Genomic DNA, 25,530 nt, shown 5'->3' with positions numbered 1-25,530 from the left:
CCCTTATAGAATTCAGAGCAGGAAGTAAAGCCTAGTCTCTGGACGGGATGATCATTGGAGTGTTTTGTATATTCTGTGTTTTAAGGAAAAAATGTTTTCCATGTTCCAAATAACCTCTCCAGACTAATTTTGCCAGTAAGTTTCTAAGGCTGTGTACTACCCTAGAAATTTTTAACAAAATTTAAAATATTCCATGTTCATGAAATAACTGTATAGATATTGTATGAAGCTTGTAAAACAACAAAAGGGAGCAATAAACGTTATGATTAATTTGTTGATACTTGAAACTTAATAGCACCACACTCACTATTATTTTCAAAAACAAAGAAATTGTTCTGAAGGGGTTCTGAAATCTAGCTGTTGAATGCCTGCATTGCTTTTAAGTACTAACTTTTTACTTGCAATAAAGAAATCCATGTGCGCTCAGCATACTAGTTTCTTCAAAAAAGAATTAAGATGTTATTTGTGTTAATGTGCATCATAATGTTGCTTTGTACTGTGTATTGAATGTCATAGCTTCCATTCTTAAATAAATTTTCTTGGTTTTACTCCACTTTTCTGTTTTCTGTGCAGCTTTGATTTGCTTATTTTAAAAGAGGTAGTACAGAAAATGGCAGGGATAGAAATTACAGAAGAAATGACAATGGAACAATTGGAAGCCATGACTGGTGGAGAACAACTAAAAGCTGAGGTGTGTTCGTGTTAAATTTAATTAATAATAGCTATTGCTTATTAATGGTGGTTCTAAAGACTCTGATTCATGAACTCTGGCAGTGTAGCCGAGAAAGGTGTTACTGCTTTCATCAGAGAGCTTCCCACTCCATTGAGCTTACAAGCCTTGCAGACCGGCAGCCAAGACAATGTATACGTGAGCCTTAATTGTGCTTCACAGCATCTCATATTAATGAAAGCAGCCTTCATTATCCAGTGTTATATGACAGACCTGTGAATTATTGCAGCCAGTGAGCTTGTACGTTGTGCAGTCCTGCTGTTTTAGCCCTGCTCTGGGGTAGCAGCTCCCTGTTGGGTGGAGTAACATCTTAAACCATTTTAACAGCTAACACTGTTGCAGCCTTGGCGTCAAAGACCTAGTTGAGTCTGATATAGACTGATTATAGTCTGATATAGACTGATAGTCTGATATGAGTCTGATATAGACTGAGAGTTGAGTCTGATATAGACTCAACTCTCTAGGGAGTTGAATAGGTATAATCGGAACTAAAATCTGAAATTCCTGTATTGAACAGAGAAGAGACTTCGAGCAGATGACAGCAGACCTAGGTCTAAAATGCGGTGTCATGATGCCTGAGCTGAAATGTTATTCTTTGTTTACTGTGTAAAAAGACTAATTAATAGCATGCAAGAGTGGTTAGTTTCCGATTCTTATATATATACATTGCAGTACAGGATCCAGAGAGAGAGTTTTATTGATGGACAGGAAACTATTGATGTTAATTTACCACCATTGCTGCAGTCAAAAGCCCACGTGGTTTCCATTTGTGGTGCACTATTACCAGACTTGGCTAACTTCTTCTGTACTGTGCAGGGTGGATACTTTGGCCAAATCAGGAATACAAAAAAGTCTTCTCAGAGATTGAAAGATGCATTATTGGACCATGATCTTGCCCTTCCACTGTGCTTGCTTATGGCTCAACAGAGAAATGGTGTGATCTTTCAAGAGGGAGGGGAAAAACATCTGAAGCTGGTGGGAAAACTGTATGATCAGGCAAGTAAAAACACTTGCATTTATAAGAACACCTCCTTTTCTTTAGTAACTTCTAGTGTATCAGCACAATATATAAGAATTCAGTACATAAATAAGAAAATGTAAGAATTCAGCACAATAGATATGAATGTATAAATTTTAAAAAATAGTTGCAGTGATCTCATTATTAAAATATATGGATGTATTAAATATATATTATATTGACAAGTGACTTCTGAGCGAAAGATTAAAACACCATTTGTCATAAAAAGTTAAGTTCTTGTTTCTTAAGTTGGCTATTATGTTTTCTGATCTTACTTTGTTAGAGGAACTTTTTTTAAGAGAAGCAGCCTGAATTCTTTTGCTGCCTTAGGCAGTAGGAAGTAGTTTCATTTCATTCTGGTAGAACAGAATGCTCTTACAGTTCTGCTGGCTTTTGTAGGGCTTTTTTTTTTCTTTTTTCTTTTTTGCAGATAGAGTTGAGTCAGCATTGAGTGACAGAAGTATGTGGCATGGAAAATTTAGCATCTCTTCCCCCATGAGATAATTCTTGCTGTACTATGTGGTGTTAACTTTTGAAAGCTTTCTTTTTTTTTTCCTTCTTTTTAAAGCTCTCCCTAACTTCTCTTTTGAACAAAATAATACTGTTTGCTAACTTTTTGTATCTTTCACTTGTAGTGCCATGACACTCTGGTACAATTTGGTGGGTTTCTAGCATCCAATCTAAGCACAGAGGATTACATTAAGCGAGTGCCTTCTATTGATGTTCTCTGCAATGAGTTTCACACACCTCATGATGCTGCATTTTTCCTGTCAAGACCCATGTATGCACACCATATTTCAGTAAGTAGAACTCTTCTGTTTGCCTGCTGTTAGTGCTGCTATATTACATGTTATCAATGGATGTGTTAGGTTCCTGCTAAAGTTTAAGTTTGATAAATGAACTTGGAGAAGCTTTATGAGTAGAGGTAGAAAGAGAAGCTGTGGGCTGGAACAAGTTAGCCTTTATCTTCATAGAAAATATGGCCCATGTGTCAGCTTTCACACAACTGACAGAAGCTGTAGCTAATGAAGTCATCTCTTCTGATGATTTGGGTGATCAGTTAGGAGTTCTCTCCCTCCCTGTTCCCCCAGATTTGTAAGTTCTTCTGTAGATGTTTTATATGGATTTTTGCTCTGGAGGAAAATGTTGCAGCTGCCAGAAGGTGTGGTATCTCAGGAAGTCTCAGAAATAAATTTGTCCCTGCATCTAACATGTTAAATATCGATAGCAATTTTTACTTGGTGTAGCATAATGTGTTAACTATAACAACAGGTAGCAGCATCAGTGAAGAAAGATAAATCCATCCAATATGGATGAGTGCTAAAAGTTCTGTATGATATTCTTCAGTGCTTTATGTACATAAGTGACATTTCACATGTGTAAATGTTTGTTATACAGAAAGGTTTTTGAGAAAAGTTAAATTATATTGTAAAAGTTAAATCATATTGTTTGTGTACTAAGATTACAAATTTTTCTTTTTTTTTCTTTTTTTAATCCACAGTCCAAGTATGATGAACTAAAAAAAGCTGAGAAGGGAAATAAACAGCAGCACAAAGTTCACAAATACATTACATCATGTGAGCTGGTGATGGCTCCTGTTCATGATGCTGTCATTTCTCTGCACCTTCCCAAGGTTTGGGATGACATCAGTCCTCAGTTTTATGCTACATTCTGGTCTTTGACAATGTATGACCTTGCTGTCCCACATAGCAGCTATGACAGAGAAGTCAATAAACTTAAAGTCCAGATGAAAGCCATAGATGACAATCAGGAAATGGTATGTTTATATGATTTTATGGTCCAGTTGAAACTTTCTAACCTTGAAAGCCTTTTTTTTTTCATGAAATCTTATATTAAGGTTGTTTAGATCTGGGAGGTTTTGTCACTTGATTCATCCATTCTGATTTGTCACATTCACATAATTTGGATTGACTCATCCTTATAATTTCTGCGATAAAAGTACCAGTGACTTCGCTAAGCGAAAATTACTAGAAAATCTGTGTTTCAGAAAGCAATCTTCGACACCTGTATCTGTGGTTTAGCTGTTGACTTTTGTCTTAACTTCAGTCAGCAAGTGTTCATAAAATTAGTTGATTACTAGAGCAGAACGTTATTTAGTGAAATAGAAAGCTTTTCAAGTATTCTTTAGCACTATCAGGAATGTAATTGTTCTATCTATAGCAAGTGTTAGTATAATACTAAGTGAGTTGCATTGACATTTTATAGCCTCCAAATAAAAAGAAAAAAGAAAAAGAACGTTGCACAGCTCTTCAGGACAAGCTCCTTGAAGAGGAGAAGAAGCAGTTGGAGCATGTGCAGAGGGTTCTACAGAGACTGAAACTAGAGAAGGATAACTGGCTTCTGGCAAGTAAGTGTGTGCAGGAGAAACACTCCGGATGTTTTTGTAGTCATCACTGTCCCCAGAACTAAAAGTTCAGCTTGCACTAGTACTCTTAATGTTGATTTTAAAATTTGATCTCTTTTTATATGTTGAGGTCTGTTAGCAAGGTAAACTTTTAATTAGAATGTGATGTGTCTTTGCTACAAATGCCAAGTAGTTGGTTTTCAGGGAGATGTTTTGTTTGTTTCTTGCAATGTCGAGACCTTTTAAATATTGCACTAATTTAGAAAATAAGAGATTGACCAGTTCAGTGGAAAGTTGTAATTGCAAGATGGCTTGCACTTATTTACTGCAATTAGAATGCTGCTAAGTTAGGATAATTGCTACATTGCAAGAAATAGGCATGTAAACTCTCAATGAGTGGTTTGAATTAACTTACTTTGTTTGAATCCTGTGATGAGGAGCAATATGCCGGTATTTGGCCGGTAACATAAACCCTGTTCCAATGACAAGATAAGTATTGTGCCAACCTAACAGCACTGTGAAATGAAATAGCATGCAAATGTTCATTATGGCAGATATGCAGGAGGCAGAACAAACTTTTTTCTCTGACAAAGCCTCTGTAATGATTCATATTGATTGTGAACTCTGCTAGTATGGTTAATCTGAAATGTTTTTCTCTGGTCAGTTTTCTTCTCTGGAAGAACTTTCAGTTTGTAACTGGAAGTAGTTGTTCGTCTGTCCCAAGGAACCTAGCATAATCCAGTGGAAAAGCGTTTTATTGTCCAGCTCATGTAAGATACACCCAACTGATTGAATGAAGAAACATTGACAGTTAAATCAAGAAAGGTTATTCCCTATAAATATAAAATGTACTGGTATGGACAGTGAATTAGCTACATGAAATTACTGGTTGAAAAATTACTGCCTGACTGAAGCTTGGTCTAGAGCTGACTGATAAATGTGTCTGCTCAAGGAAGCACCCAAAAGCGTGTAGAAGATTGTTTGTGTAGATGTGATCGGTATATGAACAGGTACTCTTGATAATACAGGTATTTGTGGGGTATGGGGAATAGCTTATTGTTGGCTCTCGAGTGCTCAGGCTTCAGCTGCAAGAAGTTTCCCAGCATTGCATTTGGAGACAAACTTAACTTTTTCAGCAGTTTCCCCATTGAAAGAAATTATCTGTAATTGTGCTATATGAGGAAACTGAACAGCACATCTGCTGTAGCAGTATTTTTTTATTACTATTTTAAAAATTACTAATATTTAATTTTTTTTTTTTTTTAAAGACTGGCTTCTTGTGTAGATACTTTTGATAGAGTGGGTGTATCATTAAGATAGGTTAATTTTTGGCAGAATAAGTAGACTGGTAGTTTTAACAATCCAAAACTAGCTATTCTGACTAGCTGCTTACTTGCTTTACCTTTACATTTTTGAAGTAAAACTTAAACACTTGATTGTTCTATGAGCTGTGATTCTCTTGGTGTTGGTTTGTTTTTTTGTTTGGGTTTTTTTTTTTTAAAGTGTTAAAGGCTTGTTAAACCTTTGAGGGGTAGATACTAAAATTAAATAAAATCAACATAAAATTTTTAGTTAAGTAGAGGCTAACAGTCCTTTCTTGAACAAGCTTTATTCCATGAGCATCACAGAATTGAAGCAAGTAAATCCTGGGTCTCATGACTTGTGCCCTGCAGCCTGTGCAAGAATTCCAGTGCAAAAACACCAGTTACCCTCATGAGGATCATGACTGTTCTTCCTCTGAAGGCATCCATTTGCAGTCTTCAGTTCTATGCTTTCATCCATATGTTTATTTTCTTCCTACCTTCCTTCTGTGCTGTACATCCATCCCAGCTTGTTTTTATGCTCCTTGTTAATTGGGCAAGAGGACCCATTTGGGTATGTGTTTGGCTGTTGCATTGACCAACCAGTGGTTGGTCAAACGGAACGGGTAACTTGAGCATACAGTGCAGTCTTTTACTCAGTGGTAGAATAAAACTTTCACAGAATGTGTGTGTATTGGGATGGTGTTTTACTGAAGACTGTTCCTCTGTCTAAATTCCTATAATTGTTTGGTTGATTGGAAAAATGATGTTTAAGGGATTGTATATAGACAGCATGTCCTTCCATTTCTAAGGAAACCAAGCTGAAAGTCAGCCCCATCTAGAAAGGAGAAAACAAGTGTTCTAGAGAAATAGTAGATGGTGTTCCTTTCACTAATGTGCAGAATTTGAGCAGTTGGAGAAGTTTATCAAGATTTTTTCTGAGCCTGTTTTTTTTCCCCCATTGTGTAATAGAAGAATTTTCCAAATAAGAAATAAATATTTGCTACAACCACCCTCCTACACCCCACCCTCCCCCCACCCCCCCATCCTCAAACAGTTAAGCTTATTTTGACTTTTTCTGAGCGGTGCCAAAGATATGTCTGGAATACAAACAGCCTAATGTACAAACTCGAGAATACGGATGTGTGATACTGAACTTCTTGGGAACAGAGTAGTTGAATGTTAACCCATTAACTTACTTACTTTCTTCCTTTTTCTCTCAACTTTGTTTTTGAAGAGTCTACCAAAAATGAGACTATCACAAAATTTTTGCAGTTATGTATATTTCCTCGATGCATTTTTTCGGCAATCGATGCAGTTTATTGTGCTCACTTTGTAGAACTGGTGCATCAGCAGAAAACACCCAACTTCTCCACGCTTCTCTGCTATGATAGAGTAAGTAGCTAGAACTGTGTGTGTATGTACTTAATTACTATTATGAGCATGCAAAACTGGTATCCCCCCTGCCTCCCAAAAGAGGTAAACAAAATAATTACCTGTGTTTAATTCTAGAATCTGTGACAATCAAAAGTTCCCTTTTGTACTTCAGATTCTACAAACCAAGTTTTCCTAGAGCTTCAGGGGTTTATTTTCAAGAAACTTTGTTTTTGATTTATCCTAATGAGACTGAAGTTTCCAAGCAAAGTCACTACCAGTCATAGGAGTTGCATTAAGGTTTTGCAACCTTACAGTGGTCTGCATTTTTATGGCCTCATCTAACCCTTCTATTTTAGCTGTGTGTGCCCTACTGCTCTAGTATCAGCTTTCTTATACTTGCCCCCGACAAGCAGCATCCTTAGGACCCTTCTGACCCTGGTGAATGGTACTACAGACAGCGGACTAATTTGTATCACTACTGAGACATGGGAAGTGACTCCCACGGTGATATGGGAAGTACTTTTGATAGCAGTAGCAGCCTGACTTTCTAGGTCAAATGGGGCAGTTGGAGGAGGCGTTTGTTCAGGCTGTTCTCACTGTTCATATAGCCATTCTTTTTCTCCTGTGGAGGCAAAAGCTGGAGAACGTAGACAGAAGAATCTGGCAGGATGCGTTCAGCTCCAACAGTACCAGCTGACTCTACTGTTCCAGGCTGTCAGAACCATTCTGGCACTTACTGCTATAAGAAGTCAAATTGCTATGTTAGTAGTGCACCAATGTACAGTTATAACAGATTTGACTATAAGCTTTGATTAAAAGGATACCTATGGGGCTGTATTGTAAAAAATTATGGTGTTGATTGTTTTCATATGAACATTCAATTAAGATTGTCTGGTTTCCTTTGAAATGAGACATTTGAAGTAGGTATCTGTTTTGATTTCATGGGTCCAAAAGAGCATTCTTACTCAAATATTCAGTCCATGTTCTAGGTGACAAAAAGGGCTCCTGCAGTTGTCCACATCTGATGAACCTGTGCTGGCCAGGAAGAAAATCCTTTTGCATCAGCTTGGCTAGGTGTTTGCTTCTACCTGCTCAAATAAATTACTAATTCGAAAACAAACAGTTGTATGCCAAACAAGACACACTTTAACTATGGAAAACTGTATGTCAGCAGTAGCTATATGCAGTGCTTAGATTCTGTGCTAAGTGTGAAGCAGCAGCAGTTGGGTAATAAAGTCTTGAAAACAAACTGAGAATATTTTATAAGAGATCTCCTTTATATTTAGAAACCAGCTTTAGCGGTGGTTTAGATGAGAAATTTGAAATTCTTGTGGGTTCTTGTTCCTTTTGTAATTCAGTAAAGTCATTGTAACTTTTTATTATTGCTATTCACAGGTTTTCTCTGATATTATATATACAGTTGCAAGTTGCACTGAAAATGAAGCTAGTAGATATGGCAGGTTTTTATGCTGTATGCTGGAGACTGTGACTAGATGGCACAGTGACAGAGTCATATATGAAAAGGTATGTGAAGCTATTAAAATGAGTTTGCTCATGAGAATATATAATGGCCACTTGTGTAATTCAGCCTAATAAAAATGCATTTAGTGAAATCGTTAGATTTAAAAACAGTGTGTGATGGAATTTTTCTGATGGCGTAAACTTAGAATTGAGTTTCTGTAATTAATGTAGTTTTAATAGAAGTAATTTTGTATAGTGTCAAAAAAATATAGTGGCTAAATTTTATTTCTGATTTTTCTCATAGCTTGTCTTGAAGATAATTTAGGGAGCATGTGGAAACTCTCATAATACTCCTTGCAAAAGCTAGTTAAATTACAAATAATCTTTTCTCTCACCCACAACTAAGATTTCAACATAAATAAGCTTTTAAAAACAAGTGCGTGTGTAAGTCTTGTAAAGTGTGATTGTGTCTTAGTCTTTAGCAGAATCTGTGAAAAACTGCTTCAGTTATCATATCAACTTCTGCAATATTATTTTTTTTTATGCTTCCTGGAAAAATATTTTTTCTTTTTTTTTTTTTTTCTTTTATGCGCATGTAGGAATGTGGCAACTATCCAGGCTTCCTAACTATATTACGGGCAACTGGATTTGATGGTGGAAATAAAGCTGATCAATTGGATTATGAGAATTTTAGACATGTGGTACACAAATGGCACTATAAGTTAACTAAGGTAAATAAAGATGCCGAAAAACATAGGGTTTTGGAAGCTTTAATTAAAAAACCCCAAACAATTTCATTAGATTTAATTTGTGTTCTAGGCTTCTGTGCACTGCCTTGAAACAGGAGAATATACACATATCAGAAATATCCTGATTGTGCTGACCAAAATCCTTCCATGGTATCCAAAAGTGCTGAACCTGGGCCAAGCCTTGGAAAGAAGAGTACATAAGATATGTCAGGAAGAGAAAGAGAAGAGACCTGATCTATATGCATTGGCTATGGGGTAACAACACCTTACTTTAAGAAAGTGGTTAAAAGTGGATCATGAGAGGCTTCTAAAAGACTCGGAACTGTTACAGTCCTAACATTTGATATTTTTACATTATCACAGAAGATTTTGCTATCCTGCGTGTCAGGGCTGGCAGTGTGAATGAAAACTTTCATTTTGTGCTGGATGATCACTAATTTCCTTTACAAGACTCTAGTAAAACACTTTAAATAGTAAAGATTTCTACTCACAAGAGCATAGCTTAATTTTAGAGAAATAGTGTAGCAGCAAGTAGACAGGAGGGAGAGTAAAATGAAGAACGCTAAGGGCTATTGATGCAAGACCGCTTAGATTTTGGACGTTTATATGATTCTAAAATGCTAAACTAAAATGCTTAGGTATGTTTTACATCTTTCTGTGATGAATGCAGAATCATCCATGTATGCTTGAGGAGCAATTCAGGTTGCCCTAACAGTCTTAAGTTTTGTCAGTAGGCTCTTTCTTCTGTGTGTTTGGCAGGTGTGTGTACGTGTGGTGGTGAAGAGGGTGTGGAGGTAGGGCTTCTTCTGTGTCTAGTGGCTTTTTTTGTTTGTCGTTTTGTTTTTTTTTTCTTTTCTTTTGAGCTCATCAATAAAGGGGGAAGAAACTGCATATCAGTTGGGAAAAACTGTGAAATAAATAACAGATGAACTGTTAAGATTAGATCCTCATTTAGAATTCAGTCCATGTTATGCTTTATGTTTGTGCATATTTAACAATCTGTGCGACTTGCAGCTATTCTGGGCAGTTGAAAAGTAGGAAGCCTTTCATGATACCTGAAAATGAATTCCACCACAAAGACCCACCTGCCAGGAATGCTGTAGCTGCAACAGTACAAAATGGGCCAGGTGGTGCTGGGATGCCTACGTCTCTCACAATAAATACAGTTAGACTGGAAGAAGGCACTACTGAGGAGACTGGTAAACAAACCTATGATTTTTTTTTTATTTCTTTTTTTTATAGAAGTCTTCTGACATTACAGGCTACTTTCTCAAAATTTGGCTCATTAAACTGAAAAGAAAAAATCTAAATGCGATGCTAAATAGGGTCAGTGTGTGGTCTTTATTTTTAGTTGGTTTTGGGAGAGGGTATTGTGCGTTTAATTACCTGTTTTAACTGTTAGCTACACATGATCTTATATGAATATGCTTAGGTACTTGTTTTTAACCAGTAGGATGTATATTAACTTGTTGAAATAAAGCTGTTCTCTTTTTTTTTTTTTTTTTTTTAAACAGATAAACTTAAGGAGAAGTCTCAGGGTGTGGTGAAAGTTATTAATAAAGCTGTCAACGCTACACCAAAGGTGACAACAAGCAATGGAAACAGTGCTTCTAATAGGTGAGAAAAATGACTCTTTGACAATCTCTATTTTCTCCTTTCCAAACCATAGAATTATACTTGAAACTGACCTGCCTTTTCTTTTTTACTTTCGGGTTCCATATAAATTGTTTCCATTTCTTCGAAGTTTAATAAATTAGATTATTTCTTACAAAATACATAGCTGTACTGACCTGACACTGTTGTTAAAAGCATTCCACTTTTGCTAAATAAAGATAAAACAAATGAGAACATTTGCTTGTTGCTGTCCTGATAAAGAGACAGCAAATCTGAAATCTGACAGTGACTGCTTCAGGAGGTTCTATCAAACCATCAGAAGTAAAACTTTTGTGTTAAAACTAGAGCTGGGTTTTTATGCATGCTAATTGGCCTTTTTATTTTTGATGCAGCAAAATTATTAAAGAGAAAGATGATAAAGAAAAAAGTGGGAAGGAAAAAGATAAAGAAAAAAAAGACAAGACTCCAGCTGCCACTCCAGAGATGAAGGCACTTGGGAAGGATGGGAAAGATAAACCAAAAGAAGAACGGGCAAACAAAGATGATAAAGCAAGAGAGATCAAGGAGAAAACGCCAAAATCTGACAAAGAGAAGGAAAAAGTCAAGAAAGAAGAAAAAGCTTCAAAAGAAGAAAAATCCAAGACAGTTGTTACCATCATTGAGTCAAAGTCAACTGCAGAAAAGGAGAGAGAAAAGGAGCCATCCAGAGAAAGAGATGTAGCGAAGGAAATGAAATCCAAGGAAAATGCTAAAGGAGGAGAAAAGATGCCAGTAGCTGGGTCCTTGAAGTCACCTGTTCCCCGATCAGAAACATCAGAATCTGAAAGGGGTAAGTTTGTGTATTTAATTTCTGTTCTTGTCTAGGAAAATAGAATGTGTCACTAGAAAATCACTGAATGTCAAAAAATGCTAAGATGGTGAGAAAGGGTTGCTACATAATAGCTAGCATTTTGGCTTTGGCTTTTAAATACAGTTAGTGCCTAAAGTAGGTAGTCAGGATATCTCCAAAAGGCGAACTGTGTGAATGTGTGAACTTCACCTGTCTTCAGTGAATGCTCATTTTCATAAAGCCTGTCATTTTTTTAGTATAAGTCTAAATGGTCTTTTATTAAAATGTATTTGTATAACTGTGGCCTTGCAAGTTTTGCAAAATTTGAGCACAAAAGCCTCAAGAGTGTATTCAGAGAGTTTCATCATAACCTTTGAATTGAAAGAAAACAGGGATGTGGAAGATGCAGGCCTCTGTCCTTCAGAAGGACACAGTAAGCTTTAACAGTTCCTTCTTCTACTAAGGGTTAAAAAATCCTTAATGTTGATATTTTAAGGTCTTATAGTCCAAGGCTGATGTTGATTTTTATACTTGCAGTGATTAAGGCAAACCAAGTAAAGGAGGGTGGTAATGCTTTTCATTGGGTTCACCTTTTCAGGGTCTTCATAGCAACTCTGAAATTCAGATACAGACTTACATAAAAGGAAGTTTGAAATGAGCATAATTTTGCAGGAGTTTGTTCACGTTACGCTTTTCCTGCAAACTTTCATAAAGAGGGTCAAGGCATGTTGGTAACTCTAGCTGAAGAAAAACAAAATTTACATAGTGGTAAAACTTGAATTCTAGCTTAAATTATTTTGGTACTTCAGAAAGCCATATTATTAATTATCTTCTTTTAAATGTGTTTTAATAATGCTATTGTTGTTTTCTTTCCTCAGAACAAAAACGCCGCAAAGTTGATACACATTCTTCTCCATCACATTCCTCAACAGTAAAGGTTAGTATAGCCTGAGGAAGGCAGCACCCATGTTAGGCTCACAAGTTTGGGATGCCAATGGTCGACTTCCTTCAAGTTTTGTGCCAAGTATACACTGGAACCACTGGAGGTTTTATGTTGCATTAGAAAATGCATTCCTTTTCTTTATTGGCGGACTGTCTTTTTTCTATAAAAATATTTTTAATTAACCAAAATAATGCTTCAAGGACCTAGCACAAATTTTGTAAATAGTGTTTGGAAATTGCAAGAGAATTTTTACACAGAAGTGCCTCATTGTTTTAAGCAGTCAGTTTTTTTGGAGTGCAATGGTAGCTACAAGCAAATGAGTCTTTGCAGCAGAGTGGAGCATATTTTTCTGCACTTCTATTGAAGAATCTATAGCACTGAAGATTCCTGGATGATACGGGATGTACGATACCTCTGAATTCATCAGGCTTCTTGATGAGCATCATACCGATATGTGCCTTCTAAGGAGGAGTCTTGAAAGGAGTTCCATTTTAAAGTCTCCTTGGTGATCAGTTCTCCTGTAGTTGTGTATATTCAGTGCGCATGCAGCTTCTGTTGTACCTTCCCTTCGAGGTTTGTTTATTTCCAATGGGTTCCCACCATGTTGAGCCCTGCGTTACGATAAAACCAGATGTGGCAACCAAGCCTACTACCCAGCAAAGAGAAACCCCAAGCATTCAAGCGCAGCACAAAACCATGGGCGTAGCCTACTTGAAGACTCAGGGTAGCCATTCCTTGCTCCATATTTATTTTATTTCTAAACCATCTATGTTCATGGAATCTTTGAATTTGCAGTCGTTGAACATTTAAAACTGTAAGTTACTAATACTTCATCAAGAGCACTGTGATGGATTATGTGGGCCTTTAAACTTCACCATCTTACCAACTTTAGAACAAGCTTTTCCATCTTACCAACTTTAGAACAAGCTTTTCTTTTTTCTGGTTTTTCAAAGAGTACATGTTTTTCTATCTAAGATTTACTTGAAAGATTTAGGCTAATTTTGGAGAACTCAAATAGCTGTTACTAGTTTTGAGGAAGCAGGTGACAGTGATGATTACTCAAAATGACAAAGTTTTTCTTGCCTGTTTTTTGTAAATGGCTATGTAAAGTCAATGTAGAGTGACTTCTACCACACTTAACTGAAAGTGGAGAAGATACAGGTTTAAAAACACTTTAAACCTGTTTCACCTGTGGTTCAGCTGTATTTAGAGTAAAGACTATTTTTTCTTTATATTTTGTCTTGGCGGGAGAGTATTTTTTCACTGTTTTGTGAAGAATTAGATATAAACACATTTTGCAGTTAATAATTGGGTCTAGAGAATAGATATGACTGTCTCTTTTTTTTTTTTTTTTTCCCTCCTTCTTTCTTTTTAAAAAACATTTCAGTTCCTAGCCTTATTCAGTGTACAGTATTAACATAAGATTTTTTCCAGAAGGAGTAGCTGTTTTTTGTTTCAAGGGTATGGCCATGCTTCCCAAAGTTCCTCTGGTTTCTGAAAACTATTCCAGCTTACGTGTCATCTCCATTCATTTTCTACAGGACAACCTCAACGAACTCAAGGACTCTTCGGCAAAGGTTTGAATCTTTTAGACACCACCAAAGTTTACTGTCATGTTTTGTTGCAGAGAGAACTTAACTTATGGTCTTGTGGCAAACCCCATCAGAAAATTCAAAGTCCATTCCTGTAAATGCTAGTGTAGTAACAGGGATTTTTTCAGTCTGCTATATAGAACCTCTGTATAGGAGAGAGGGATAGTTATGTGGAAAATCCCCTGAATTTACCATTCTATCAATATGTTAAAGAGATTTTATGGGTCAGTATCTTTTCTGGTCCTCTCTGAAACTTGAAATTTATAGAAATGTCCTTATGATTAAGCCATTTATTTGGCTAAAGGGGTAATAGAATAGTTAAAATAGTTCTTAGAATAGTTAGTTCTTTTTTTTGATACCAGTTAAAAAACAGTAGTTATTTAAAACAAAAAATATTTGAGACATATCTCTGGAATATAAGTACCCTTTACTACTGTTGTATTCATGTTTTAGTGCTATAGTACTATATTTCTAAGCATCACAGACAACCTCCTAAATGATCATCTTTGTTCATTTGCTTCCTGTAAATGCAGTTCAGATTCAGTATTTTAAGAGAATGTATGCTAAAGAATACTTTCAAGAGTTCACAGAATCATAGAATACCAGGTTGGAAGGGACCTCAAGGATCATCTGGTCCAACCTTTCTCGGCAGAAGCACAGTCTAGACAAGATGGCCCAGCACCCTGACCAGCTGAATCTCAAGTGTCCAATGTTGGGGAATCCACCACTTCCCTGGGGAGGTTATTCCCATGGCTGATTGTTCTTATTGTGAAAAATGTTCCTCTTGTGTCCAGTCAGAATCTCCCCAGGAGTAACCTGTACCCATTATGTTACCCCTGTCTTTTCCATGTGACTCCTTGTAAAAAGGGAGCCTCCATCTTCTTTGTAGCCACCCTTTAAATACCAGAACATGGTGATAAGGTCTCCCCTAAGCCGCCTTTTCTCAAGGCCGAACAAAGCCAGTTCTCTCAGCCTTTCCTCATATGGCAGGCTTCCCAGTCCTTTGATCATCTTTGTGGCTCTGCCCTGGACCCTCTCCAGCCTGTCCACATCTTTTTTTGTATAGCGGGGACCAAAACTGAATACAGTATTCCAGGTGTGGCCTGACAAGTGCTGAGTAGAGTGTGATACGAGTTGAATGATGTTTTGGAATATTGTATTTTAGACAGATTCTGCAACTATACTGTTGCTTTTTTTTAAACTCAACCACTTGCATAGTAACAGTCACAAATACCATAAATTTGCTAATATATTAGGGTATGTGGCTAATAAGAAATGGATCAAATCTTCTAAAGTTGCTATTAAGATTTTTTGATTATGCAGTCAGCATCAATGTGTAACTAAATAGCAAAAATGTTTATCAGTTGGAAAACGCTGACATTTTGGACTTTATGGGTTTATCCAGGATTACATATATTAACTTAATTTAAAAGTGCATAATGGATTATTACTTCCTATTCTATATTTACACTGCTGTTTTACTTGTAGCTCTCTTTGTATAAACAAAGTGTTCAGAACACTGTATGTTTTAATTCAAAATAGCTCTGATTTTATAATGGACACCTGCTGGTGGGTGTTTTTAATTGAATCTTTCCAGTACCAAGCATACCTACTTGTAGGGAGGGTGTATATAGGAAGCATCCTTTGATTCTTACAGCTGATGAAATTATAGTGTCTATAGATCGAATCCATATACTTTCAAAAATGATTTATAAATCATTGTCCTGATATCTTGTATATTTAAGTTTTTTGAAGTTAGAAAACTATAATACTTGTCTTGAACTCACATCTATCTGAAGTGTGGTATATGGTAGTCTAATCTCACTTTTCCCTCCCTTACTGTATTAGTCAAGGTTCAACTGGTTAATTGAAACTTCGCTCAAGTTTTCATTACTTAAGCTAAATTTTTATTTAAAACTATTTATTTTACTTGTTAACACATTGATATGGTAATCAAGCAGACAGTGGAGCTATTTGTAACTAAAAGGTCAACGAACAGCTTTATTTTTCTAGTCAATTTGGAAAGTTAAGTCTTAGAATTAACTGTAATGCATTTGTGTAGACTTAGCTGGAAGTGTATTGCAGTTGTGTGACTTTTCATGGATTTATTGTTTAGGTGCTCAGGGGATTGGGGGTGTCCAACCCTTTCCTTCCTCTTCTAAATGCTGTTTTCTGTTCTTTCTCACTTAATGAACTAATTTTCATTCTTCAGTGCCATTCTAACAGACTTAAGGCACTTCTTGACAATGTTCCCTATACATGGTGTAAGACAAGTTAAATGTTGTTCTTTACTGCCATGTGCTTGTTTGGGGAAAGGATGGGATATTCAGAAGCCTGTAAGATTTATGAGTTCAGCTTCCACTGAAAGTTAGTAGAAGTCTAGTGCTGTTGTATGCTTACAGGCTTTCTTTACTCCTGACTTTGCTCAGTTTCTGGGGCCAGACCATTGAAATGTTGGTTTACATTGCGGGTTATAAAATAAATGGTGCCAGACTTGAGTTAGGTTTGTGTTTGTTCTTGCTTTGGCCTTTGCCCAAGTTACACAACATACAACAGTGCCCAAAATTTGATGTGGTTTCAGTTAGCAGCATTTCTAGAAGCAAGTTGATAAAGCCTGATGAGCTAAATCCAGCCTTTTCTTGTAAAAGAGGGTGGGAGGGATACAGTTTTCCAAAATTCTGCATTGGTGTGGTAGAAGAGCAGTGGCATCTGTTGTGAACAACCATGTGAACTGAAGAAATGGAATAGGAGAAAGCAGAGCTGCATGTTTGCTTTCTCACATGGAGAGCATCTCTAGGAGACAACTGAATGGGGCTGTGTAGAAAAAACATATTTGCAAGTCACTGTTAAAAGTTGACAGCAAAAAAAGGGAGCAAGGATAAATTTACTTGTGGAATGGCAATGTAGGAAATCGAACAAGAAAAGAGTGAGGGAAAAGAGTGGAAAGAAAAGTATCTAGCGAAAGGAGTATTGAAGGTTCAGTCTCTGGCGTAGGAGGATAATAAAATTCCAGTTAAGTAATAAACGGAAAAGAGACCTAACATTGTCAGTGTGACTTTTAACATAGGACCAGTAACGTCAAGTTTTGGTAAGTTAAACATTTACCTGAACTGGAGAAGGACAGGATTAATTTAATTAAAAGAATAAAATTACTTGAAACAATATTTGGTTTGGTTCAAGTGATTTCTAGATTGTTCTAAACTAATCTTCCACTTACATCTTTCTTTGGTGTCCTTTTAAGTAAGATGTCTCTCTCAAATACAGAGAACATTTTAATTATTAATATATTAATTTTTTTCCCAAATAAAATTGATAGCTTATGGAACTGGGGAAAGATTTAAGTATACCGATTTAAATCTGTGTGTTGCTGTAACTTAAATATTTAAAATACCAAGGAAAGGTGGTTTTAATTTAAGATGTGATCTTATTGGTATTTTATGAAAAATATTTCTTAAAAAGATGGTAACTATATAGTTGTATTTTAAAAAGACAGAATTAGTTACTATTATGCATTGGTATTTATACAATACATGTGTTACCTTATATATATACACAGTAGCATTTAAACTTTGTCAAGTGTTATACTTGACACTACTGTGACTTATTTTCTGTTCTCCTCCCCTGTGACCCCAGTTTATATTAAAAATATTCAGCTTTGTGAAACCAGTATGTTTTACAGAGCTTATCAAAATTGGTTAGAGAGAGTGTGGAGTAACAATCTAGAACACATTACAGAGCAAAACCAATTCTTTTCTGTGTTTGGCTGCTTTTACCATTTAAAGTTTAGGTTTAAGGTAGAGTTTTGTATTACTTTAGATGAAAAAACACATTATTCAAAATATTGTCTTAAATACTTTGTGGATTAAGATTATTCTTTAAAAATTAATTAGAACCTGTTTAAGCAGCTGATTCCATTCATTCATTCCAGGCAAGATTGCAGGTGTTAAGTCAGTCTGGGAATCTGCATATCCTGTTTCAATAGTACTGCTGTCTGATTCGTTTTGATGTGTCAAACAATACTGGTGAACAATGTCGTCTGTATTTAATATAAGTGTTGCAGTTAAGAGAAAGTGTTCTTGAATTTCCAGTGTTGAGAAGACAAAGCTATAGGTTAAATTATGGATGATAAGTTTGAAAATGTCTTTAGTCACTTTTTTTTGCTAGCAAAGTATTCATGTTTAATTTTGCTCTTTGAGCTAGATGTTAGAGTAAGGCTTTTTATTTACAAATCTAGGAATACATATTAATATTTGGTGATATTGCCTTAATTTAACAGCACTACATTAACCACACTACTCCAACACTGTCCAAGAGTAAGGAGAGAGAAGTGGACAAGAAAGATTTGGACAAGTCAAGGGAAAGATCCAGAGAGAGAGAGAAGAAAGATGAAAAGGACAGGAAAGATCGAAAAAGGGTTGGTGAAATTTTTATGAACTAGTTTAGAAAGTTGGTATATACTTGGAAAGCGTTCTGTTCAAAGTCCTTGCAGTAATAATTGGTTGTACAGCCTATCCAAGCAGAAGTGATCCATATCAAGATTGTTTTTCTTTTGTTCTGTTACTTTTTCAAAGGTCGGTTTACAGTAATGTATTCAAAACTTCTTCCCTTCAAAACCGATCTCAAGAAACTGTACACAAAGAGGCGATAACTCAGTTGCATTTTAAGTATTCAAAAATTAGTTCTTTGAAGTAACATTGTAAGCAGGTGCTTCTTCAGGAGTATGTTTTAATATGCTAACATCTGCATAATTGTATTTGGTGCCAGGATCATTCAAACAGTGACCGAGAGGTACCACAGGATTCAACTAAACGACGCAAAGAAGAAAATGGGACAAGTACGTATTTTATTTTGTGTGTGTGTATTTGGCTTTTACTTGTTGTGAACTACAACTTTATGTTTTGTTTTTAGCTGGTTCTTCAAAACACAGTAAAAGTGAAAGTCCTTCTGATTCCCCTCGCTTAAATGAAAAGGAGAAGGAGAAGAACAAATCAAAATCTTCAGGAAAAGAGAAAGGTGATTCAATTAAAGCAGAAAAGATGGAGAAGAGCTCCTCTGGTAGCAAAAAGGTAAAATAAGCTATTCTCATTTTGTTGATTTGATGATGATGATGTTGACAGAACAAGCTGATTCTCTTTTCCTAAATTTTATTGCTGCTCTATGACCTAAATTAAAAAAATACATTGTGAATGCGTAGGAAAACACTTCTGGAAATTCTGGTATTTTGTGGCTCTAAATATTTCAGCAGTCACTCCTGGCAGAATCAATTGGAAGAATATAATTTTGGCAGTAGCCAGGAAAATTCAGAAATTATTGTAGATTATTCAGAACCTGAAGTATATTTGCAGACTGGTTTGGTGAGCAAATATGTGAAAGCAGGGTTAACTTACTTATAAACTAGTCTGCTTGTATTCAGATATTCAAGTGCATGCGTCAGCACAGGGGTTTTTTGTGAAAACAGCCAAGTATGTTGTAGTCGTATTTGTAAAACACCAAACAATAGTTCCCAGTTGTTGTAACTCTTCAGTGATGGTAGTTATCATAGAACTGTAAGACTAAGTTAGAATAATCTCAAAATTCATAGAAGCTGATTACTGTCATTCTGGCTGTGGCCAGTTATAACTTTAAATATGTATAATCCTTCTAATCAGACTGTACAATGTATACTACAATAAACTCTTTCCCACGTGTGTATTCTTTTTAAAGGAATCAAGACATGATAAGGAAAAAACAGAAAAGAAAGAAAAACGAGACAGTACTGGAGGGAAAGAAGAAAAGAAACAATATCCTTTTACACATTAACATTTCAGAAAGAAAAATACAGAAAATGAGCTTCCTCTTATGTAGTAAAACATATTTTTTTTCCTTAATGTTGAATCTACTCATAAATCTTCAGACAAGCACAGATAATGAAGATTATTCTAGTCAAGGTAAAAATTTTTATGATTTACACTGTTTGACTTGGTATCTCCTGTGGCTCCTTTTGGTTGGTAAAGGATATACAAACGAAACAGCCTGACTGTGAAAGGGCTGAAATTACCCAGGGTAGGTTTTTGGTTTTTTTGGTTGCTTTGGGGGGATTTTTTTGGGGTGGTTGGGGTTTTTTTTTTGTTTGTTTGGTTTTTTTTTTTTTTTAAAAACAGGGGAAAAAACTTTCCCCATCATCAGCATAGAGATTGTATAGATGCTCAATTTTTTTTTTTTTTGGGGGAAAAAAAAAAAAAAGGAGGGAGGGATGGAGTGGGGGGGTCAGCAGTGTTTGGTGTAGTTGCATGTTTGGCACTTTTTCCAAGAAAGGTTGCCATATAAAAACAGAGGTGAATCCATGTGATTGGAAACTCAAGGTTTGTATCCTCTTCTTACTTTTTCTTTAACAAAAGCACTAGTTTTTAAACCAAATTGCTGTATAGTGTAGTAAGTCAGTTCATTATCTCTGCTTAATCTTTTATCTGATCAGATTTGAGGAGGAAGAAGCCAAAGGAAAACTTTCGCATGGAGGCATTGACTATTTGCAGAAAGAAAAGAAACTTCAGAGTATTTTGAGTAACCCATGCTCAGACTGGAGCTTTTAGAAAAATAAATTGTTCTTTGAAGCTGACAGTGTTCTGAATTTTTTTCAGCCCTATGCAAATATGTGGAGGCTTAAATTTTTAGTTTTAGGGGTATGAGGGTGGGTGTGTTTTTCTCCTCTTTTCATCTAGCCGTTTTTAAGAGTCTTAGAATGTTTCATTTTCAGTTATTTGGGAAGGGAAGTGTCCCAGTGAACTTAAAATTAGTTCATCTGACCTACCCAACTTGAGTCACACACCACTACCAATCTTTCTACATAAAGCAGTGGACAATTTTACATTTTAAAAAGTGTGTATATGTTGGGTAAACATGAAAATAACTGATAGTATTCAACAAATATCAAAGAATGTGGCTTCTCGCTCTCTCTGTTCACAAATTGTCCAAGTGCTTTACAATTCTAAGGTTTGTTCTCTATTTAGAATTGATTAATTGCTTCTGCTAAAACTTTGTAGGTTCTGTGAGCACTCAAAGTGAACACAAACAGAAATGAAGTAGAAATTTTTTTTTCACAGTTTGAGATTATTTGCTTTAATAGAGTAATATTGTTCTGACTACTGAACAACATACAAGGCAGGCAGAGTTTTCCTTTTTATCAGAGAAACTGATACAGAGAGTGGGAAGACAACATTTTTAAATGCACAAGTCCTCGTTTGTCTCAGATTTTGAAGAAGGATTGGTGAGGCCAAACATTTGTCTTGTTTTCATGGCTGGTCTAGAAAGTGATGCTACCTTTCACCAACACGATTTGTTGTGAATTCCATTTAAAGATTGGAGGGGCAGGGGGGGTGGCGGAATCTTTTTACTGTGAGGGTGGTCAAAAAACTGTAACAGTTTGCCCAGACAGGTGGTGGAGCTGCTATCCTTAGGGTATTCAAAACCTAACTTGGCAGGCCACAGCCCTGAGCAACCTGCTCTAGTTAATTCTGCTTTTTGAGCAAGGGTGTTGGACTGGACAGTCTGGTATCATGTTTGAGAAATACTTAACATGATATTATATGGCAAAACTTACTGGAGAGATTTATTGGCTGTGGACTCAACATTGCTCCTTGTAGTGGCTGTACTTGCTTTAGGTGTCAGAGAAAGACCATGACATAGTCCCAAGTTCTTCTGTTTGCCTCTGTCTAGCTAAAACAACACAGACCAAATCTGAAAGGTGTAAATGCTTTGCTGTTGGGAATTCTTTTCCAAGAGGCCTAAGGATTATAGGATGGCGTATGTAACCACTTACAGAGGAGTGTTTTATGAGGGTCCAACAAAACAAAAAAACAAAATCTGAAATCTTCTGATCATCGGGAAATGTCTTCCGTAAAAAGTCTCCACATGTGGATTGTGGCCTCAAAGAGTAAAGGGGGGATTATTGGAAAAAGGATCTCAAGAGTTTCATTTAGTGACGTTGCTCGTTCAGCCACTGAAGCTGAGGGCAAATGTGTGGAGGGGTTTTGGGTAGCAAAGCTTATGCTGATACTGTGTGCTCTTTGGAGGGTGTTGGTAGAAAAAAGGATAGGAGTTCAGGTCATTGGTTCTTAGCACTATTTGTTTTTGTTTTATCTCCTTGAAATCATAGAAGATGCTTCTGTGAATATCTTCCAAACAGAAAATTATGAGCACTCTTTGGCAAGAATTTAGTGGAATTTTTTTGACTTTGTCTTTCATAGCCATTATTGTCTGATCACTGTGGATTTTCCCATTTTTTCCCCCATTTCTTTAAATGTTACTTTTGAGGAAAAAAACAAAAAGGCAATCTTGGTAGATGAAGTTCACTACTGAGGACTTGCAGCTTCTTTAATAATAAAATGTGAAGTTTTATCTTGACCAGCAATTCAATATAAAGTGAGGATTGTTGTCAATTAAAGTGCAACTGTGTTTTGACTACATCATGATTTAAGCAACAAGTGCTTAGGTGAATGTCAGTTGCACAGTAAAATTCACATCCAGCTACGTAATGGGCTAACCTGGAGCATCTGGCCTAGAATACTGACAATACCCCATCGTTTGCATAGTGAAGTATGAAAAAATGCTTTTTATAGCAACACGGTTGTGGAATCTAATCCTGTGCTCCTGTTTAAGTCTTTCATAACATTCTTCCTAATGTACAAGGTCTGATTGACTGCATTTATTTCTTGCCTAATTTAGAGATAGTAACATTTTGAGGGGGTTGTACTTCTAAAAGAGTTTTTACCTTCACAAGTGACTACTTGTTTTTTATTTGTATCTTCAAATTAGTGGTTCACGACTTACAATGCACTGCTCACATTAATATAGTTCTTGCTGTGGATTAAGCTAGAGTTAGGGAATGAATGAATGACTGATGAAAACAGGTTTATTTTCCCCCTCATTCTTTAATTGTGAATGGAATAAAATGCTAAGTTGTGAGATCAATATTCATTTGAACAACATCTAATTCCAATTATGTATGCCTTCATTGCAGGTGAGATTGAAATGGGAAGATATCCAGCTGTGACCAGAAATGTATTTTCCAGAGTATAGATTGCACAGAAATTTGTGAATGAAGAGGACCCATCTGCATCTCCTTAAATTATTCAGTTCTCTGCTTTATTTCCCCATGCTGAGGATTTAATTGTTGAGTTGTACATTACTGTATTTTAACTTGTTGCTTAGTTTCTTACACATTTATTTTCAGTACCTGGCTGAAAGTGTTACCTATTCCATATTTAGCACAATGTGCTGCAAACAAACAGTTGCCATAGTGCAAATGAGGTTTCATGTGTACAGAGTTCCACTTTAGGTTGTCAAAAATACTGCCTGAGTTTAGTAATTCTTTCAATCTGAAATGCATTCTTTTAGATGTTTGAAAACCACGAATAAACAGTTATTGAACCTTTTTGGATTTACCTCATTTAAACTCAGTTTTTATTTATTACTTGGCCTGTTTTTAATATCAGTGACTAAAAAAAAAAAAGTCAAGTGGGAGCACTGTTTTCATGCAATGCTTAGGGATTATTTGTATATTATGTGTACAACGTTGACTTGTTTAAAGAAACAAAGAATGAACCCTGTCCCTTCCATCCCTAAACCTGTGCTCAGTTGTCCCTTGCCACACCTTTTGTTTGTCATGTTGTTTTTAGATTGATTGGAAATGCTCTCTTCAAAACTGAAATAAATTAAGTTTCAATTACAGCTACAGGAGCTTTGTATTGCTGAACTTTAGTCTGAAAAGTTTCACAATGACATTTTTAAAAAAAAAAAAAAAAAAGAATTTTTTTATCTGCTGAATTCTACCAGTGTAACCTTTTTTCTAAATAAACAATAGTTTTCTCAATGGGTCGTAAATCATTCTCTGTGTGGTCACTTTATTGCTTTATGTATTGTTATGAAAATTTGATGTTAGTTGGAGTCGTGGGAGGGTGTTTTCTGTCTTCGCTTATGAGCCCTCTGTGCCTGCTTGCTGATCAGATGCAAAGGGTTAGTTACGTAGTGCAGTGCCTACTGCGAAGTGACAGATGTTGTTACGCTTCTCCAGTGGTTTCGAGAAGCTCAGGGTTTGCCCTTCTGCGTTCAGTCAAGTTTACATCTTTTGAGACATTTGTCCCTCATCCAAAGCTCATGAAAATCTCTGGCACTTTTTTCCCCATTTCCTAATTTAGTCAAATTACACTGACTTAGAGTGTCTTGAAAATGTCTTAGTTTGTTTTGACCAGTTTAGTTTAATGCCTGACAAAAAGGGACTCTGCCTGGCTTCTGACATAGCATGGTAGGTCACTTCGGTGAAGCCACCAGCTCAGATCTTCACCTGGGTAAGAAGTCTTCAGGTCTGGAAGCCTTTAGGTCCCATTCATGAATAATTTCCACCCCCGCCCCCCCAAAGGTGTGGATTTCCTTCAGTAAAAATGATCACTAGTTTCAACTGGAAAATGTGGGTTGTGAAAGAATACCTGTTTGTGTTCTCTGGAGAAGGGGAGATTCCAAATGTCTCGTCTGGAGACTGTTCACTATTTAGTGACTAAAAAGGTATAATTGGAAGCTGAGCATTTTTGGCCTGGGTACAGCAGTTTAAATATCTAAATAGTTTTTTATTTAAAATTTAAAACCAGAAAATGTAAATAGTTAAATACCCAATGAATATGTATTTACCAAAAAGCAGGAGCCGCTGTTACAGCTAGATTCTTGTTAAGTTTGGAGATGGTGCCTCTCTTGTGCTCTTTCCCCACAGCCAATTCTCGCTCTGGGGACTGCAGGACTGATTGAAACTTTGACTGCGTTTGCTCCATTGTTTGCCCAGAGCCCTGTCAGACCGACGGCTTTCTGTAAGCCCCAGCTAAGTCCTGCCTTGCTTCTGTCATACCTGCTGGCTGCAGAGGGAGAAGTGGTGACCTGGAGGGGGAGAGAATACTTCCCCTTTTGATGCCATTTGCATATCAAATCAGCTGAATTGTAATATCAGACTCCACCAAGTAGTTCTTCAGCCTTTGTCTTTACTGTATCTTCAGTCTCCTCCTTAAATTCAAATTCTGCTCCTCATCCATTTGGTAAGGACTGCTTGCTTTTCAAAATGGATGCAATAAAACTCTGTTGGGGTGTGGAGAAGAGGATCTGGTGCCAGTGGGAGGTGTTTCACAATATTAAGACTGAAATATTAGCAGAACTGTAAAACCTTCCAGCCTTGGTCCTCAGGCAGCTTCAGAAGATCGTGAGCAGAAGCAGTGAGAGCTCTCCCAGCTGCTGCCCAAAGGCTGGAGTGAAGTTTTCCTCTGTTTTTAAAAGGCACAGGAAATACAAAGCTAACCATAGTCCCTTTAATTTGAATAATTATTTTAAAAGATGAAGTCATGCAAGTTAAGGACTAAGTTCTTGGAGGAGGTAGCTTGAAAGGTAGCGAAGGAGGTAGCTATCTAAGTAGCTTGAAAGATTTAAGTGCTCTAAAGCAGTGATCTTGATAACAAAGACTGAGATTTCTTGTAGGCGCAACTTCTCCCAGGACTAATGTATTCCAGTCCCTCCAATACAGGAACGATTACATGAAGGA

At 36.4% G+C, this 25,530-nt stretch overlaps 1 protein-coding gene across 4 annotated transcripts in view; it reads left to right on the top strand.

The window, feature by feature from the left end:
- THOC2 (THO complex subunit 2) overlaps nucleotides 1-23,831 on the top strand; it is a 56,240-nt gene extending 32,409 nt beyond the window's left edge. For 2 of the 4 annotated variants that reach the window (XM_075513543.1, XM_075513541.1), the window contains 20 exons: nucleotides 574-691; nucleotides 1,547-1,726; nucleotides 2,384-2,548; nucleotides 3,250-3,525; nucleotides 3,975-4,116; nucleotides 6,652-6,809; nucleotides 8,187-8,315; nucleotides 8,852-8,983; nucleotides 9,072-9,256; nucleotides 10,016-10,200; nucleotides 10,516-10,618; nucleotides 11,008-11,444; nucleotides 12,323-12,381; nucleotides 13,929-13,964; nucleotides 18,256-18,393; nucleotides 18,744-18,813; nucleotides 18,888-19,045; nucleotides 19,683-19,759; nucleotides 19,859-19,906; nucleotides 22,975-23,831. In XM_075513543.1, the coding sequence (XP_075369658.1) occupies nucleotides 574-691; nucleotides 1,547-1,726; nucleotides 2,384-2,548; nucleotides 3,250-3,525; nucleotides 3,975-4,116; nucleotides 6,652-6,809; nucleotides 8,187-8,315; nucleotides 8,852-8,983; nucleotides 9,072-9,256; nucleotides 10,016-10,200; nucleotides 10,516-10,618; nucleotides 11,008-11,444; nucleotides 12,323-12,381; nucleotides 13,929-13,964; nucleotides 18,256-18,393; nucleotides 18,744-18,813; nucleotides 18,888-19,045; nucleotides 19,683-19,759; nucleotides 19,859-19,886 (2,776 nt within the window). In that variant the 3' untranslated portion in view covers nucleotides 19,887-19,906; nucleotides 22,975-23,831. Of the gene's footprint in view, nucleotides 1-573; nucleotides 692-1,546; nucleotides 1,727-2,383; nucleotides 2,549-3,249; nucleotides 3,526-3,974; nucleotides 4,117-6,651; nucleotides 6,810-8,186; nucleotides 8,316-8,851; nucleotides 8,984-9,071; nucleotides 9,257-10,015; nucleotides 10,201-10,515; nucleotides 10,619-11,007; nucleotides 11,445-12,322; nucleotides 12,382-13,928; nucleotides 13,965-18,255; nucleotides 18,394-18,743; nucleotides 18,814-18,887; nucleotides 19,046-19,682; nucleotides 19,760-19,858; nucleotides 19,907-20,433; nucleotides 21,166-22,974 lie in introns of those variants that run through there. The other 2 variants (XM_075513544.1, XM_075513542.1) reach the window with 2 other exon arrangements.
- The last annotated feature ends 1,699 nt before the right edge of the window (nucleotides 23,832-25,530 follow it).

This window comes from Mycteria americana, chromosome 10, assembly GCF_035582795.1.
Source record: "Mycteria americana isolate JAX WOST 10 ecotype Jacksonville Zoo and Gardens chromosome 10, USCA_MyAme_1.0, whole genome shotgun sequence".
NCBI lineage: Eukaryota > Metazoa > Chordata > Aves > Ciconiiformes > Ciconiidae > Mycteria > Mycteria americana.
This window is presented reverse-complemented; position numbering and strand designations above follow the sequence as displayed.